The sequence below is a fragment of the Nannobrachium achirus genome (assembly GCF_963921795.1).
Source record: "Nannobrachium achirus genome assembly, chromosome: 22".
NCBI classification, from domain to species: Eukaryota; Metazoa; Chordata; class Actinopteri; order Myctophiformes; family Myctophidae; genus Nannobrachium; species Nannobrachium achirus.
The window spans coordinates 28,015,242-28,032,789 of record NC_137829.1 but is presented as its reverse complement, the minus strand read 5'-3'; the positions used below and the strand labels follow the sequence as shown (position 1 = coordinate 28,032,789).

At 40.9% G+C, this 17,548-nt stretch overlaps 1 protein-coding gene across 1 annotated transcript in view; it reads left to right on the top strand.

Annotated features, from left to right (window-relative positions):
- Positions 1-17,548, top strand: part of LOC308307873 (glypican-6-like) — a gene marked incomplete at both ends in the record, with an annotated part of 162,731 nt that overhangs the window by 52,984 nt on the left and 92,199 nt on the right. Inside the window, one exon of the mRNA XM_080753192.1 lies at positions 15,100-15,491. Coding sequence (XP_080609318.1) covers positions 15,100-15,491 — 392 coding nt within the window. The remainder of the gene's footprint in view (positions 1-15,099; positions 15,492-17,548) is intronic.

Below are 17,548 nucleotides of genomic sequence, written 5' to 3'. Positions count from 1 at the left end.
AATTCAGTGTATGAATAACAGTGGTTGCTGAGTGTAAATGCATTTTGAGGAAAAGAAAGATTATACCATTTGTTCGAAAAGTGCACCCTGTGTATATATATATATATATGTAACGGAGATGATCTGAACTTCCCCACCCGGCTTCGTACCCAGGTCTCCCACGCGAAAGTCCAATAACTTAACCACTAGACCAAAGAGACATCTTTTGTGATCTGGGGGAGATACTAGACTTTTGAGGCTTCAAGGCTGGGGCTGCCTTTACCATTTTCAGGTCTACAAGCTCACAACGCGTCGCGGCGCGAGCTTGTAGATCGGCTATTTTACAAGATTGATCAATGATATTTTCTACAAGCTCACAACGCGTTGCGCGAGGCTACTAAATGGTAAATGGTGCATTTATATAGCGATTTTATCCAAAGCGCTTTTATATAGATTGTGCATTACATTCACCCATTCACGCACACATTCATACACCGGTGGCAGAGGAAACCATGCAAGGCAGTGAAGGCCCAACCTACTCAAGGCAAACTTCAAATAAAGTCTTCAATCAATCAATCAAAACCAGGAGCAACTAGGGGTTCAGAGTCTTGCCCAAGGACTCTTCGACATTAACTCAGGGGGAACCCGGATTCGAACTGGGAACCCTTCGGGAACCCTTCGTGTTCTAATAACGGTTTCTCCACCCCTGAGCTATGCAGCCCCTGCTACTTAGTTCTGACAAAGCCAAAATAGCAGATCTACAAGCTCACGTTGTGTTAGTGATAGGCAATCTCGTTCATTTCAGTGAACGGATCATTTCACGTTCCCCTGTGTTCTATTTGTCTGTCATTCAATGTTATATGAGATACTTCAATGGTTTCCAGTGGAAATAAGCTTAGGCTTTTCATGGATCACCAGTGAACTGTACCGTCATGAAACTGTACCTTTTCCTATGCAAACTTCTAATAAAGTCTTCAATCAATCAATCAATCAAACCCCCCTGCCAGCCAGGGGGGGAGGGGCGGGAGGGGACGGGTGAACCACGTAGGCTAGGGGTTTGAACATTTCATTTCATTTCATTTATTTTTGTTTCGCACATGTAGTGTACATTACAGTTATATTATATTTATACTCAGAATTTCAATATTTTACAGTACACACACATGAACGAAAAGGAGCAAGCAGAAGAATAAATTCTTATAAATACCTGCCCCCTATTCAAAAAAATATATATAATGATCGGCATATACAGCCTGCATGTTCATGCCTTCATTGCCTTGAGAAGTGTAAAAACAACAAAAGCAAAAAAACAACGATGCTGCCACCTAGCAGTCAGATGAACATATTACGTCTCAGGACATAGTCATGACAAACAATCTATTTTGTCTTTGAATGAATGTCATCACATTCATAGTCTATAGTCATTGTCTAATACAGTTAGAATAAAAAGAATAGCTAGGTTGACGCGATACTTGACCCTCGTCAACCATGCGGTTTTTATACAAGTTTGTATAAAAAAAACGTGCGATTGAATTCAACAGGATCAATAGTCTCAATAGCTCTGGTCCATAGCGTTAGCGATAACAGCGTGCAGTGCTGTGCTACAATGATTATTATGCTATTCAGTCAGTTAGTAAACTTTTTGGTTACCACCGCGCTCCCTTTAGATCAACATGTAGGAGGAGAATGGATCGCACACAGTGAAGAAGCACACACTGAAGAAGGCTTACAGTCGAAACGTTTGTTTCTCATCCATGCAAATGCAAGAATAAAGAAAACATCAACTCTTGCCACTGTGCGATCCATCCTCCTTCTACATTCAGTCAGTTAGAAACCCACTTGTGTTTAGTAGTGTACCTGACTGTATCCATATGCATGCGTGAGGAACCAGCTTCAACGGCCGTAGCGTAGATGATATCCGAGCTGATCGTGAAATCCACAGACGAGCAAAATTCCGGGGGTCCGCAGCCAACTACGGGCAGGTATTCCGACACATAAAACTAACCCTAACCCCCAAGTTGGCCCAACCCTAACCTCAGTGACCGGCGAACACGAGCACGACGCCTTGGTTCTTCAACAAGCAATCTGTTCACACGCAGTGCCCAGGGGTGGGGGCTGCTGCTGCCACAGTGGCGTCAGTTCAGCAAAAGCTAAGGTATGGCAACATGACTGGTGTCTTGCATGCACGGTTGCGTGCCCTCATGCGCATGCAAGACAACAGTCATGTTGCCATACCTTAGCAACAGACACAATGAAAAGTACATTTTATTATTTCCCCTGTAGCCAAGGGATGGCAGCTGCCATAACTTGCCATACCCAATTGACACCTCTGGCTGTCAGAGCCGAAAGCCGTGCTGTGCTGCGTGCACCACAGAAATCAACCATACATTTGTATAATATACAATAAAAGGCAGAGAAATGGGCAGTTATCCTTGATAAATGATATAGGATTCTAAGTGATCACTTGCTCACTGGATGTCCTAGGCACATGGACAACATCGCAAAACAACGGATCTTTGTCAGATTAAAGATCAAAATGTGATTTTTCCCAAAAAAAAAAAAAAAAAAAAAAAAAAAAAAAAAACGAACATGTTCGGTTTTTGTATTTCTTAATACGTTTTTTTAAACCGAAAATGTTCGGTTTTGGCACTAGATGAGTTAAGAGGAGGGATCAGCTTGTAAGGGAGCTGCTCAATCTGTAGTCTGCTAAGCATTCGGACTGAAGGTGCACAACAAATGATATAGCAATCCAGCCAGCCGTTTTTCAAGATACTACTGTATGATGTGGACCAAAGTGTTGGACAAATTATGGACCGATGTCACCATCTTTAGAGCCCTCCCTACCCCTACCGTGGCTAAAATACAACCAGAAAGTAAAAGTGTGGTTGCCCCGATGCAAGTCGTAGCTTGTGGTGAAAATAAAATTAGAGGCCCCTCAACATGTGATTGAAATGTGGGATTAATTAGTGTGGTTACACATTATAGTCCTAGGGAAACTTTATAGACTTCTAGGGTAACTTTTTATAGACTTCTAGGGTCGAGCTTCACATGACAGTTAGCTTACTGTTGAATATAGTCAGCAATCGTCAGCAACCACACTCACAATTTCAAATTGCATCTTTCAAACCCAATACTGATGAAAAAAGTACAAAAGGTCTTTCTCACATGAGTCCCTCGAGATCAAGTCTGCCAATTTTTGTGATGTTAGGACAAATTATGTTTGGGGGAGAAGCAAAAAGTGTGTTTAGAATAAAATGCTAAATGGTAAAAAATATATGGAAATATTCCGAGATGATTATTTTCTCTTTGTGAGGATTAACTGATGCTGGTGCTGTAAGTGATATTTTTGGGTAAAACAGTTCAAGCTCTATAATCTATATTCTGATTGCTATAGAATGTTTGTTCAGTAACAGGGGTCTCCCCATCTCCAGCTCTTTAGTAAATAAAACAACAATTAGTTACAAATGTCATCCAATCAGACGTGTTTATCCTGTATACTGTATGTGTCCTCCTTCCTGATTGGCTAAAATGTGTATCCTGTGTGGACATTTGTATTTCTGTAAGACCTGGAGGCATTGGGAGAACCCTGTTATTTAACATAGCGAAGCTAAATTACAAAATAAAAATAGAAAATGCAACGTGTATCGGCATGGCTTTCTTTCATCATGGTGCAGTAACTTTTGTGAAAAATAGAGGTTGTTTTGGAATAGTTCAGTATTTTGAGTTTTGTATGCTTCAACCTCTCTTTCCGAAAGCACCTCTTTTCTGCATAATTATATTCATAACCACGTACAGTGTTTCCCCACATTATTTCTATTTTATGTTCCTGTACAGTAGATAAAGGATTTGGGGCTCGGGATATCCTTAGATTTTCTAATTATTTGTTTATCCTTATTCAGTTATCCCGCTCCTCTAATTCCTATAAATGAAACGACTAGTTCACTATCAAAAGCATTTCCCCCTTTTTTCCATACGGACAGATTAGATAAGGCGACTATCAGCGTTATCAGGTTCAGGGAAACCTGATTTCCTTGCATGGATGTCTCATGCCTCTGCTTTTAACTGCTGGCGCGTGACTCACAATAACCAATGCTGCGGAATTATCAGGAGGCATCTGAAAAATAAAAGGTCAAACTGTCTTGTTCTCAGAGGCAGCACGGCACTCGGAACACTTCTCTCCAGGCAGGCTACTTCCCATCAGACCAATCACTGACCGTGTGATGGACAGGCGGAATTGGATGCTGTGTCCTCCTGGCAGGTTTCATGCAGCCAGGTGCATGAAAGACGGAGGTGGAACATGTAGACAGACACCACGAGCCGCGTGGGTGTGTACTGTATCATATCGTTGTTGTCAAGTGGAAACCTTGTATGTCCAAAACCTTTTTAGCCTTCTGTTAGTCCAAAAACCTTTTTTTTTCTTACAATAATTGGCTAAATATGTCTTTTTAGACACAATAAGCTGGTGATTTCTTTATTACTATTTACAGTAACACTACTAGCCCTCATAAGTCACATATTCCCGTGAACGATGGGCAGAGCATCTTGGGAATGGGCTTATTGTGTCTAAAAAGACATATTTAGCCACTTGTACGCATGCCCCCAACCACTGAAATCAACATCGTTAAAGTGGCTAAAACGATAGAAAGCAGTAAATGAAAACATTGTAACACTCTTTTCTCTAATTACAATCTAAAATATGAACCCTTGTTGTAAAAAAAAAAACTAAGTTGTCCTTTAAACTAGTGAAAACAGCCGATCTACAGGCACACAACGCCTTGCGGTGCGAGGCGTTGTGTGCTTTTTTCACTACATTTGTGCGACGGCCTTATATGATGAAGCAGGGCTTTATTTTACAAAAGAAACATACACATTTGAAACCTGGAAATACAAGGTTTCTGCTCGACAGTGACAATATACAGCTCTAATAAACGGGGCCATCCTCTGTGATTGTCCGCTGTAATCCTAAAGAAGAGCCCTGAAGTGCCACTGCTGAAGATAGTCAGCGGTTTGCCATGCTTCAGAGAGGACCATACAGTACCATGATATTTCTGCTGTTTGACTAGCTTTTCAGTGGTGTAAAGTAACTAAGTACATTTACTTAAGTACTGTACTTACTGTAAGTACAATTTTTAGATATTTGTACTTTACTTGCATTGCATACTCGCCTTGCGACGCGTTGTGAGCTTGTAGGTCTGCTATTCTCAAACATTTTGTACTTTTACTTTTGGTACTTTGAGTACATTTTGATACCAATAATGGTTACCTACTACCTACCTACTTTTGTACTTTTACAAGTAGATTTTGAATTTTGGACTTTTACTTGTAACGGAGTATTTCTACATTGCTTGCAGTATTGATACTTTTACTTAAGTAAAACATTTGAGTACTTTTTCCATCACTGCCTACAGTGCCATGATATTTCTGCTGTTTGACTAGGGTAGCTTTACTGATAGTGTATATAGGTTTGTGAGGATGACCTGAGGACCCGATTCTATAAATGTCTTCTAAATCCCAATCGTTTTCTGAAGAACGTATGTTTCTATGTCAGTGGTGCTCAAACTTTTTAATGTCAAGGACCCCCAGAATATATTTGGCTGCGGACAAATATTTGGCCGCGGCCGCGGTTACGAATGTTATCTTTAATAAATTATATATTCAAAGATTTGCACAAACTTTCATTATTTTTCTAAAATAGCAGATCTACAAGCTCATAGTGCGCTATGAGCTTGTGGATCTGCTATTTTTGAATAGTTAAAGCCATACTGTGTAAGTTGCCCAACTAGTGGTCATTAGCCCTATAGCAAACCGCGGTCGCGTCCGCGTCTTTCGTCCGTTTTTCGTACCTTCAGACCCCCGCGTCTGCCTCCACCTCGCTGAGATCTATCTTTTAAGGGGTCCCTTGTTCCTGTGCGTTCAGTAATTCCAGAGATACGGACTCCTTCACCCTGCCTGGTAGGCGAAATTACCTAGAGAAGGGATGGTACAAACGGGCGACAACAAATATGGCTGCCATAGCGACCCCACTTCAAGATGCGCTGTGATTGGCCGGCAGTTGTATAACCCTCGCTGTGATTGGCCGGTAGTGTGATGACGCAATTTTGGCGCGAGATCCGGTCCACGGCAAGGATCTCAGTTTACATATAGAGAAGGCTTTACAGGCTGAAATTCACGGCGCGGATCTTCTAAAACTTTTGTGATTTAATAGTTAGGAGAATTTTAAGATTTGTTTTATAAAAAAAGTTACATAGTACAACTTTAAAGTATAAAATTATGGTTAAAGTGGTTAAAATCTAAAATGACACAGAAGTAGGCCTAAATGTTTTTTATTTTTTTTTACCCTTTTAGCCTTTTTTTTATAGAGTAGCCAATTAGTTTCCCCCCAATTTAGTCGTTATGCCAATTAATTCCTCCCACTGCTTGCCACTGCTGTTGTGCCCTGCTGGCTCACCTGCAGTGAGGAGCCTCCAAGGGATGATGTAGCGCCTTCATCCTACTCCTCTCACTCAGCATTCCCTGCTGAGAGGCGCCGCCCCAGCCTGTAGGAGTATGTGAGGTAACAAATATCCTCGCGTCGCCAGACTCTATCACACTGCGTGCCGAGGTCTGACAACGAGTCTGGCAACGCCAGGCTAATCCAGTGGTGGAAAGAGTACTCACATATTTTACATAAGTAAAAGTATCAACACTGCAATGTAGAAATACTCAACAGTAACAAGCAAGTTACAAGTAAAAGTCTGGTATTCACGAAACTACAAAAGTATTAGCATCAAAATGTACTTAAATGACCTGTAGCAAAAGTACTTATTATGCAGAATGTCCCGTTTCACATTATATTAAAATCTTTTGAAAATGGCAGATCTAAAAGCTCACAATCGTGTGCTTGTAGATCGGCTTTTTTCAAATGGCCGAAATGGTTGAAAAGGGCTGAAGTGGTTAATGTATGTTTTGTAATAATAATCTAAATCTACAAAGTATTGCAGATTTAGATTGTAGTGGAGTAAATGTACAACATTTGCCTCTGAGATGTTGTGGAATAGAAGTACAGTATACGTACTGACAATGGACCAATCCCCAATCACATACACACCCATTGTAACAGTTACAATGGGTGTGTATGTGATTGGGGATTGGTCCATTGGAAATACTCCAGTAAAGTAAAAAATACCTCAACATTTTACTTGAGGACACTACAGTACTTTCCACCACTGCAAATATCATCCTCCCTGTTTGTATAGATGTTTGGCCAAGCCGGATGCACTGCAGTGTATTTGAACCTCTAGACTCGGTGGTGGTGGGAAGGTACTTTACCCCTGTGCCACCCCAGCGCCACCTTTTTAGTCTTTCACTAAATCTTATTTTGATCTGTGGCTTATTTGTTTTGAGTGCACCCAAACATGGTCACTAGAAAAGCTCACTATCCGTTAGGGCTGGCCAATATATCAATATGATATGAGAAAAGCTTTTTTGTTTGGATAAAATGATATCGTGATATGTAAGTGTTGTTTTATGTTGGTTTTGATCACTTATGCCCTATTTGTACATAAAATGTTTTTTTTTATCTACAAGCTCACAGCGGGATGCATCACGATCCGTTGTGAGCTTGTAGATCGATATCAATATCGAGGAATTTGGTCAAATTATTTGACTCAAATATATGCATACAGTATAAACTGTATTTGGTTTTGTCCGTATGGCCCAGCCTCGCTGTCCTATCAAATCACCACATTCGTCTTTGACATGTTGCATTTAGAGACATAATCCATTAATCAGTGGATTATTTTGCATAATATGCACTTTTCCCTCCCTGTGAATGTGCCCTAGGTGTCAAAAGGTGAACTTGAAGTTGATCCTCTTTGTCATTGATACCATTTTTAAAAATTCTGCGCGCAGGCACTGCAGAATGATTAACATGTAAGGTCAATGTTGAGGTTGTGGCATTTTAGTAATAGGCAAAAGGGTTAGAAATGATCTGCCAAGTGTTGATGAATGGAGGTGGACATGTGCTCAGCTATTTTCCCCATGTGTTGCATTAATTATGTGACCTCCAGGTTTTCACCATCAGGTTAACACGTTATAGTCTTATCTATGTGGAGCTGCTGCTCCTGCAGTAACAATGTTGTGGTTGACTGCGGCAGAAAAGCCATCACTTGATTTAACACCGGAGCTTCCAAATGTTCTCCGGAACTAAAAAAGAAATGTTTCGTTGGCGATATCCTTTGAACATCTGTCACACTGGTATAGTGCCATCGTTTGTGTTTGCTCCAATTACTTGAGGCGTTGGGCTGTTTTAAAGAGCCCTATATATAAGTTACGGTTGGTCACAGCTCAAGGGAGTTTGCTGTAATTAACTACTGTCTGCAGGACACATCCCTCTGTGGTCCTTTAATAAAGGCACCCAGTAGCCCACTGTCACCCTCATCCATTACCATCTCTGTTGGTTATACTGCATGCTGAAGCCTGAAGGCCAAATCAACTTGTGTCCGTAGTCTACACATGCTCTAAAGCCCTTTCCACACTAGTAGACGTATATTATGCGGAATTAAGATGTTCCTCTATGTTTGGGCGTGCAGATTGGGCCATCTGCACGCAAATGTCATTGTAGGCCTTTTTAGATTTCTTTTTCTCCTTCGTTTTCCGTGTATCAGTGTGGACATAAAAATGGAGAGTTAGGGAGAGGATTCCACATTGTTACTTGTGTAATGAACATGTGACTGAAACAAGAACAACAACAACAATGGTGGATACATACCATTGTCTTTCCACACCATCCATGGTCCACATATAAGAATCACATTTTGCTTTCTGAGTCTCTTGTAAGTAGATATTTAGAAGAAAAAATCCATTTAGAAGAATATAGATATGCAATATGCATGTTGTATCTGTGCATAGGGCTCATTTATACTTACAGTAATTGCACACTGGTGTTTCTCACAGAAAATAGGAGATTCACAAGCTCACAATTGCTTGTAGATCTGCTATTTTGGGTGCGAAACGTGATGCGCAACTAAGTATTTAAATCAGGCATAAGTGTCACTCCACACTTTTATTCTACCTATGAGGACGGATTCTGCAAATGCATTTCAATGGGAATGGATCGGCTTGCTGCCATTTTCTCTATTCCCATTGAAATGCATTGGCAGAATCCGACCTCATATTATACTGTAGGTATAATAAAAGTGCGGTGTGAAAACAATGAAAAAGTCCGGAATTCAAAATGTAGTAGTACAAACGTATTGGCTTCAAAATGTATCCAAGTACTCATTATGCAGAATGACTAATTTCACATGTTTTCAAATGTATAAGACATCTTGAAAATAGCAGATCTACTCACAATGCGTCATATCGCGATGCATTATGAGCTTGTAGATCTGCTACTTTCAAATGGACTACTAACTAAAGTTGTGGAGTAAAAGTACAATATTTGTCTCTGAGATGTAGTGGAGTAGCAGTAAAAGTATTGAAAATTGGAAACGCTCCAGTGAAGTAAAAATACCTCAAAACTGTAATAATGTACAGTACTTGAGTACACTTAGCTATTTTATAGCACAGCTATAGCCTACACAGTGCGGAGTGGAAGCCATATAGAGCAGCTTTATCAGCGAGTCGTAATGAACTCTCTGGAAGTTTAGGAGCATTAGGCTCTCCCCTCTGTGCAATATTTCAGGATCATTGTCCTCTGCTTGCAGGCAGCTCTCGCTGCTGTTCATTTGGACCTCTTAATTACTGCGGGCTTTACGTGAGCTTTCTGAATAATTTGCAATTTTCCGACATTCCCCTTAATACCCCTATTGTAAAATATGATCCTCTTCATGGATTTTCAGTAATTATATTAAGTTGTCTTTTTTTTTTTTTTTTTTTACTAAGTGTATTATTCCCTGACCTATATTGAGGTCACATCCATAGTGTGAGTGTTAATTATTCGTTTTAATCATCCTGAAATGGAGCTTGGACTTATTATACAATATTCTGACCACATTCAACAATGAATCCAGAATCCTTCACTTATGTTGATGATTCAATTAATATCTCAGATGACAGATATAGGGGAAAGGACTTGGCCGCATACAGATATTCTTTCTATAAATATGCGCGCTAAAACCTGACATTAATCAGGGGTGCATATCACTCATCAACAGCACTGTTCTCTCTATTGAGGGCAAGATGTTAAAGGATCATCCTTGAAACGTTACATTTATGAATTAATTAACACTGTAGTCTTCCATTTAGTGTATAGCCTGAAGAGTACTGAAAGAATGTGCTGCACTTTTTTTTTTTTTTGCCAACCTCTCAAGGAACGGCAGATGAAAAATGAAAGAAAACCGATACATCCCTCCTCATTAATACATCTCTAAACGCATTGCACTGGTGAACATAAAAAAAAAAGAAAAGCTTTGTAATGTACTATAATTACGTCCCAAAAGACGCAAACACTGGAGCCGAACAACTCAAACTCACTATGGAAAATAATAAATTATGATATGACATTCCAAAACGTTTGGTTCCAATAATGAACATTGATTCATTCTAGTTGTAATATTTTATTGTGTGTGTGTGTGTGTGTGTGTGTGTGTGTGTGTGTGTGTGTGTGTGTGTGTGTGTGTGTGTGTGTGTGTGTGTGTGTGTGTGTGTGTGTGTGTGTGTGTGTGTGTGTGTGTGTGTGTGTGTGTGTCTTTGTCTTTGTCTTTGTTCTTCTTGCAACCATTTCATAAACCATTCTGTATTGTGCTACTATATTAATACATATTCGTACTGGTATGCTTAAAACCAATGCTTCTGCATGTGGCAAGAGTATTATTTCTTTGCAATAAAATGTCGCTGTATCATAAATGGTGTTCTGCCCAGCACTTTGCTCATCCTTTTGGTAGTTTCAGCTACTGTGCGTCCGACACACTAACACCCATACATTGTCTGTGAGCAGGGGCGTCACACCAAATTCTGTGCCCTGGGTACAAGGATTCACTGCGGGCCCCCCATGAATGTTAACTATTGAAAAATAGCAGATATACAAGCTCACAGCGCGGCACCGATTGCCGCGCTGCGAGCTTGTTGATCTACTATTTTTGAAAAAATTGTGAAAATGTGTGCCAAGAAACCTATGTTTCCATGTCAGTGATGCTCAAACTTTTTCATGTGAAGGACCCCCCATCTCAAAATATTTAGTTCCAGGGACCCCCCAGAAGCAAAATTTGAGTTACAAATGTTCGCTTAAAAAATACATATATTCAAAGATTTGCGCACATTTTCACGACTTTTCAAAAATAGCAGATCTACAAGCTCGCAGCGCGGCACTCGGTGCCGCGCTGTGAGCTTGTATATCTGCTATTTTTCAATAGCTAAAGTTACTAGGGCCCCTCCACCTTGGGCCCTGGTAACTCAGTCCCACTTTCCTACCCCTTGTGACGCACGCCCCTGTCTGTGAGTAATCCTCAAGTGGAAGTGGAGCAAATTTTAATCTCATTCTCTGAGGAATAAACATCACACTCGATGCCATGTCACTGGCATGTGAAAAGCCATGATAATGAACACGTGTTGCTGTGTTAAGCCACCTATCTTCAGTGGTGGAAAGTAATCAAGTACATTTACTTAAGTACTGTACTTAAGTGCAATTTTGAGGTATTTGTGCTCTACTTGAGTATTTCCAATGTTCAGTACTTTTACTTCTACTCCACTACATCTCAGATCCAAATGTTGTACTTTGATTCCACTACATTTATTTGAAAACTTTAGTTACTTTGTAGATTTGGATTCTTATTACAAAACAGAACATTAATCATTAAACATATTAATCACTTCAGCCCTATATACATTTCGGCCTTTTGGAAATAGCCGATCTACAACCTAACAATGCGTTGCGATGCTACTACTTAAGTACTTGGTCTTAAGTAAGAAATGTGAGTACTTTTTCCACCACTTATATCTTCTGTTTTCTACTATCTACTAAATGTTTTTTAATTGTAGTCACACCACAAATGTGCATCTTTTATTTTGGATCCTAATCAGATCAGGCATACGGCTTCTGTCAGAAGAAGATGATCAGAGCAGAACCTGATAACTCATTCAGACATCATTTACTGTGTGGCCGTGGATAATCTTTCCCCCCCCCTGTCATATGAAGAGTCTGCTAATGTTTTGCTGTTCTGCTGTAATAGACCGTTTGTCAGCCTTCTGATTGGTCCCTGAGACTCCCTGACTGGCCAACCAGAAAAAATCATTCACTTTTTGCTATCGGGGGTGGAGTTTGTGCAGTGGAGAATGTTGCTTCAGGCTTTCAAAAACTGTCCGCACTGCGCGACACGGAGATCGGCCGGTACGGTGATAGCGACGGCAAGCGTCAAGCGATCTCGCTCATCATAACGAATAAGCTTCAACAAACTAGTTCACATGTACCTTATCAATGGTCTAAGAGTCACGATTGGGTACATATAATTTAAATGGGCAGAATTACGAAAAGCCAGCCTATTATGTGAGGAGAAACATTCTCTCTGTCCTCTTCCTAGTACCCAAGATGCAATGCGCTTCTCTTTCTATCTCTGATCCAGAGGATTAAACTAATTAAAACATTTATTTTTCGGGGGAAAACTACTGTTTTGCTATGTAATTACTGTACCTTTTTCTTCCCTTTTTATTAATATCACGTAGATGTGTTTTTTGTGGTACTTTATATAGCTGTAATGAGGCTATGAAGGGAAAAAAAATCGCATCCACTACCACTATAAAAGAATCTGCAAAGAGGATTCTGTCCCACTGGGATTAAACAAATTAAAACATATATTTTCGGGTAAATCCCCTGTTTTGCAATGTAACTACTGTACCTTTGTCTTCCCTTTTTATTAATATCACCTAGGTGTTTTTCCTTTGGTACTTTATATAGCTGTAATGAGGCTATGAAGGGGAAAAAAATCCCATCCACTTCCACTATAAAAACAATCTGCCCAGGGTTAATGTCCCATCATAGTAACAGGGCAGAATGGGGCGGGATTTGCAAAAGGGTTTATTAGTCATTTCGTCTGTGTGTTATGCAAAGCTATAATGAGCACTTCACATTACGATTTGATCACAGACCCTACTAATAAGCCACTGAAATATGGACAGCTTTGAGAGACGCCGTATCTGGGACACCTGGTGAATATGTCAGTCTGCCTGAGACGTCACCCTGCCTGAACCGCTTCAGTGGCACCCCTTCATTAAAAGCCGGGTGTGAGGTATTAGTTCATCATAGACACACTGTAGTCTTCATCTCTCAGACTGTAGATGTTGCCCTGTGAATCTGGCATGAGCAGAAGGATGGAAAATGGGTTTAATGTAATCTGCAGTACCCTTTTTTTTTAGGATGTAAGTCGTGAAAGTCTCATCTGATTAGCGGTGAACTATTGCTCCCCGTACTCTTGATGCAATGAGGGTGGTTAGAACCCTATTTAAATTTAATCTTGGTCCTTGGTGGTGAGAAATATTATTACCTCATACCCAGGGGCGTCACACCAAATTCTGGGCCCTGGGCACAAGGATTCACTGCGGGCCCCCCATGAAGCAAGCTTGTAGATCTGCTATTTTTGAGAAAATGTGTGGAAGAAACCCATGTTTCCATGTCAGTGATGCTCAAACCTTTTCATGTGAAGGACCCCCAAAATGATATGAATTTGGCCACGGACCCCCATCTCAAAATATTTAGTTCCAGGGACCCCCCGGAAGCAAAGTTTGAGTTACAAATGTCTGCTTAAAAAATACATATTCAAAGATTTGCACACATTTTCACAACTTTTCAAAAATAGCAGATCTACAAGCTCGCAGCGCGGCACTTGGTGCCGCACTGTGAGCTTGTATATCTTCGATTTTTCAATAGCTAAAGTTACTAGGGCCCCTCCACCTTGGGCCCTGGTAACTCAGTCCCACTTTCCTACCCCTTGTGACGCCCCTGCTCATACCCATTTCTGGGGAGCCGTCTGGGGTCATATACAGTAAACAATAAGTGGTACGTGTCTGGAATGATACATGTGGACAGAAGCCAATAAAACCTCTAGATGTGAAGTAGCAGTTCATCTTTGGTCAAAGCATAACTATTTCGCTCTCTAGCTCACAACTTTATACCATCTGCATAGGGACCTATACTGTAGTGTATACTGTGCTGAATGTGCGTTGACGTCTTGAATAATAGAATCTACAACCCTGCATCACAATACTGGATGGTTTCCATTGCCATTTAAAATCTGGTGCATTGGAAGCAGAAAGTACAGCTCTTCAAAATTAAATCAACATTGTGCCTCTAATTGTTTATCTACTTTTGCTTGTGTTTATTTACTTGGGGGAAAGCAATAATGCAGACTTCTTTAAATAGGCATCAAGCACTGAATCACTAACTTTGTCCCTTTACAGCACCATGAGCCTGTCCGTATGTTAGCATGCATCTTATCAATGGTTCTCAGACCTCTTGATGTCAAGGATCCCCAAATGAATCCCATCTGAACATATTTTGTACTCTTTTTTTTTTTTTACAATGTCATAAGACATACTCAAAATGTTTCAAATGTTTCCAAGATCGTCAGATCTACAAGCTCACATTGTGACGCAGTGCAACCAATTGTGAGCTTGTTGGTCAGCTATTTTCAAATATCCACTGTATATAGGTTTACAGTGGTTAAATGGATTTTGTTTAGAGTTGTAGATGTAGTCCTACACCTGCCATGTTGGGGACCAACACAGGTGTTTGTCTGATTGGCGTAGTTAATTAGTTAATTAGTGAAACTCATGAATATTAACAAATTCCCTAAAGGCCCCATGGGGGACCATGGACCCCACTTTGAGAACCACTGTCTTATATTACAGTATTATATAAAGACAACATAAACAGAATTAATCGCATGAACCCTGGCATCCCTATTCTGGGGTCAAACATTCAGCGGAAATAGCAGATCTACAAGCTCAGAATATGCTGCAACGCAACGCATTGTGAGCTTGTCGATGGGCAGAATTTGGCAAATATATTTGGTTTAGAGGGGAAAAAGGAACTGGTCTAGTAATAGACTCATGGAGGTCAGTGAAGTGAAGTATAATATAGAACAAAAAAAGAAAAAGAAAAAAGTCCTCTTAAATAATTGCATTTTACATGTCTTTTCTCGAACGCAGAATTCTTCTTGGAGCTGCTGGAGAACACAGAGAGGTCCCTGAACGAGATGTTCGTGAGGACGTACGGCACGCCGTACATGCAGAACTCGGAGGTCTTCCAGAACCTGTTCGCCGAGCTCAAGCGCTACTACACAGGCGGCAACGTCAACCTGGAGGAGATGCTCAATGACTTTTGGTCGCGCCTGCTGGAGCGCATGTTCACGCTGCTCAACTCCCAGTATGTCATCACCGAGGACTATCTGGAGTGTATCAGTAAGTACACTGACCAGCTCAAGCCCTTTGGGGACGTGCCCAGGAAGCTCAAGGCTCAGGTTACCCGGGCGTTCATCGCCGCACGCACGTTTGTCCAGGGGCTCTCCGTAGGCCGAGAGGTGGCCAACAGAGTATCTAAGGTAATAATAATAATGATAATGATAATAATAACAAATGCATTTTATTTATAACGCACTTTACATTCTTGCAACATCTCGAAGTGCTGCAGGGTTTAAAGACAAGGCTTAAAAACAGCATAGGCAACCAAACAGTTACATGGGACCCTACTAGGCTAAACTAGTTAAAACTGCTGCCACGAAATCTACTGCCCCAAACTGACATGGTTAATGACGTTAATTGGGAGCGGTTAGGATAGTTTCATTTTCATTCAAACACTCAATCGAATCGTGTCTTAAAAAGGAATGTTCTGACACAAATCAATTCCTCTTTCTTGCCTAACAATACAACCCGGAGTGCAGTGTGCACAACACCAGTGTGATTAGTTTCATCTCATTCCATGCGCAATTACTATTTCAGAGTAGCCCCATAGAAGAGGAGCGTGTGAAATGAACCATTTACTTTGTGGCCGACATAATTTTCAACAGCCACAGGAAAATGTTCCATTTGTTTGTTTGTTTGTTTTCTCTCTGGGTGTTGAGATTGACGTTTCACCTGAGTTTGCAGCCGTAACAGTTTTTTCGTTGCGTGATATAGTTGTGACTTGCTGTGTGTGTTTTCAGCGTCCTCTCGGTGCATGTCTGCAGGCGGCTGAGGCGAAAGCTCCCGCACTTTACAAGTGCTGTCTGGTAAAGTGAGGGGTGTTTGGGAAATAGAAAATAGAAGAGAAAAAAAGAAAAGAAATAGTGAGCAAACAAAATAACTACATGGGCTTTTTTGCCTGGTGGCTCGAGTCAGTCAGTCCACCAATTATGCCCCTTGTGGGCGTTAGGACACGGGTTCAAATCCGACCCCTGTTTTTTCTGTTTTTTTTGCATCTTTCTCGAGTTTCTCCTCTCTCTCTCTGCCCTTCGTTTCCTGTCTCTCTACACTGACCTATCTGACGTAAAGCAACAAAACAGTTCCAAAACAAACATTTTTTTTTAAAGAGAGAGAAATTGCAGAGGATGTTTGTGTCTCAACTGGCTAATATTTGCTAAGCCGGTATATAGAAGCCATTAATCGTGCTGTATCCTCGATATTCCGTTTGATGTGATGTACGCTCAAAACAGCAGCTGCTGCTGCTGCTGCAGTACACCACACCAGGGGCGTCACAAGGGGGGTGGGAGTGGGACTGAGTAGGGCCCAAGGTGGAGGGGCCTTAATTATCTTATACTTTGAAAAATAGCAGATATACAAGCTCACGGCACTCGGTGCCGCGCTGCGAGCTTGTAGATCTGCTATTTTTGAAAAGTCGTGAAACTGTGTGCAAATCTTTGAATAAATGTATTTTTTAAACAAACATTTGTAACTCGAATTTGGCTTCTGGCAGGTTCCTGGAACTAAATATTTTGAGATGGGGGTCCGTTGCCAAATACATATCATTTTGGGGGTCCTACACATGAAAAGGTTTGAGCACCACTGACATAAAAACATAGGTTTTTCAAAAAAACCTTTGAAATATTCAAAGACACTTTCACGCTTTAAAAAAAATAGCAGATCTACAAGCTCGCAGCATGGCACTCGGTGCCATGCTGTGAGCTTGTATATCTGCTATTCAATAATTAAAGCACAAAACAATTCGTAATAATGCATTGCCAGTCTAAATGGGTTAAACAACCCCCTCCTCCCCCTATGAAGAACATTCATTGGGGGCCCCGCAGTGAATCCTTGTACCCAGGGCCCAGAATTTGGTGCAACACCCCTGTGCTGCAGTACACCACACTGCCCTGGGAGTGTTGTGTAGATTTGATCGTGTGCAAAGTAAGATTAAAGGCAAAGCTAGAGACTATGGGCCTCGGAATTAGTCATCATCAACAACAAGAAAGCTCTTTTTCAAAGATGTCTTCTCGTGGGTGGAGGGAAAAAGTGCTGTTGCACTGATGATGACCTCTGTGCAGATAAATCCCCCGGCCGGCCTGCTTTCCCCGCACGCCGCTGTATTGGTATCAGTTAAATGGGATCATCACCTTCATCACTGATAAATATTTATAGTCCTACCGTATATTCTATAAACAGAAGCCCATAAAGAGATGATGGA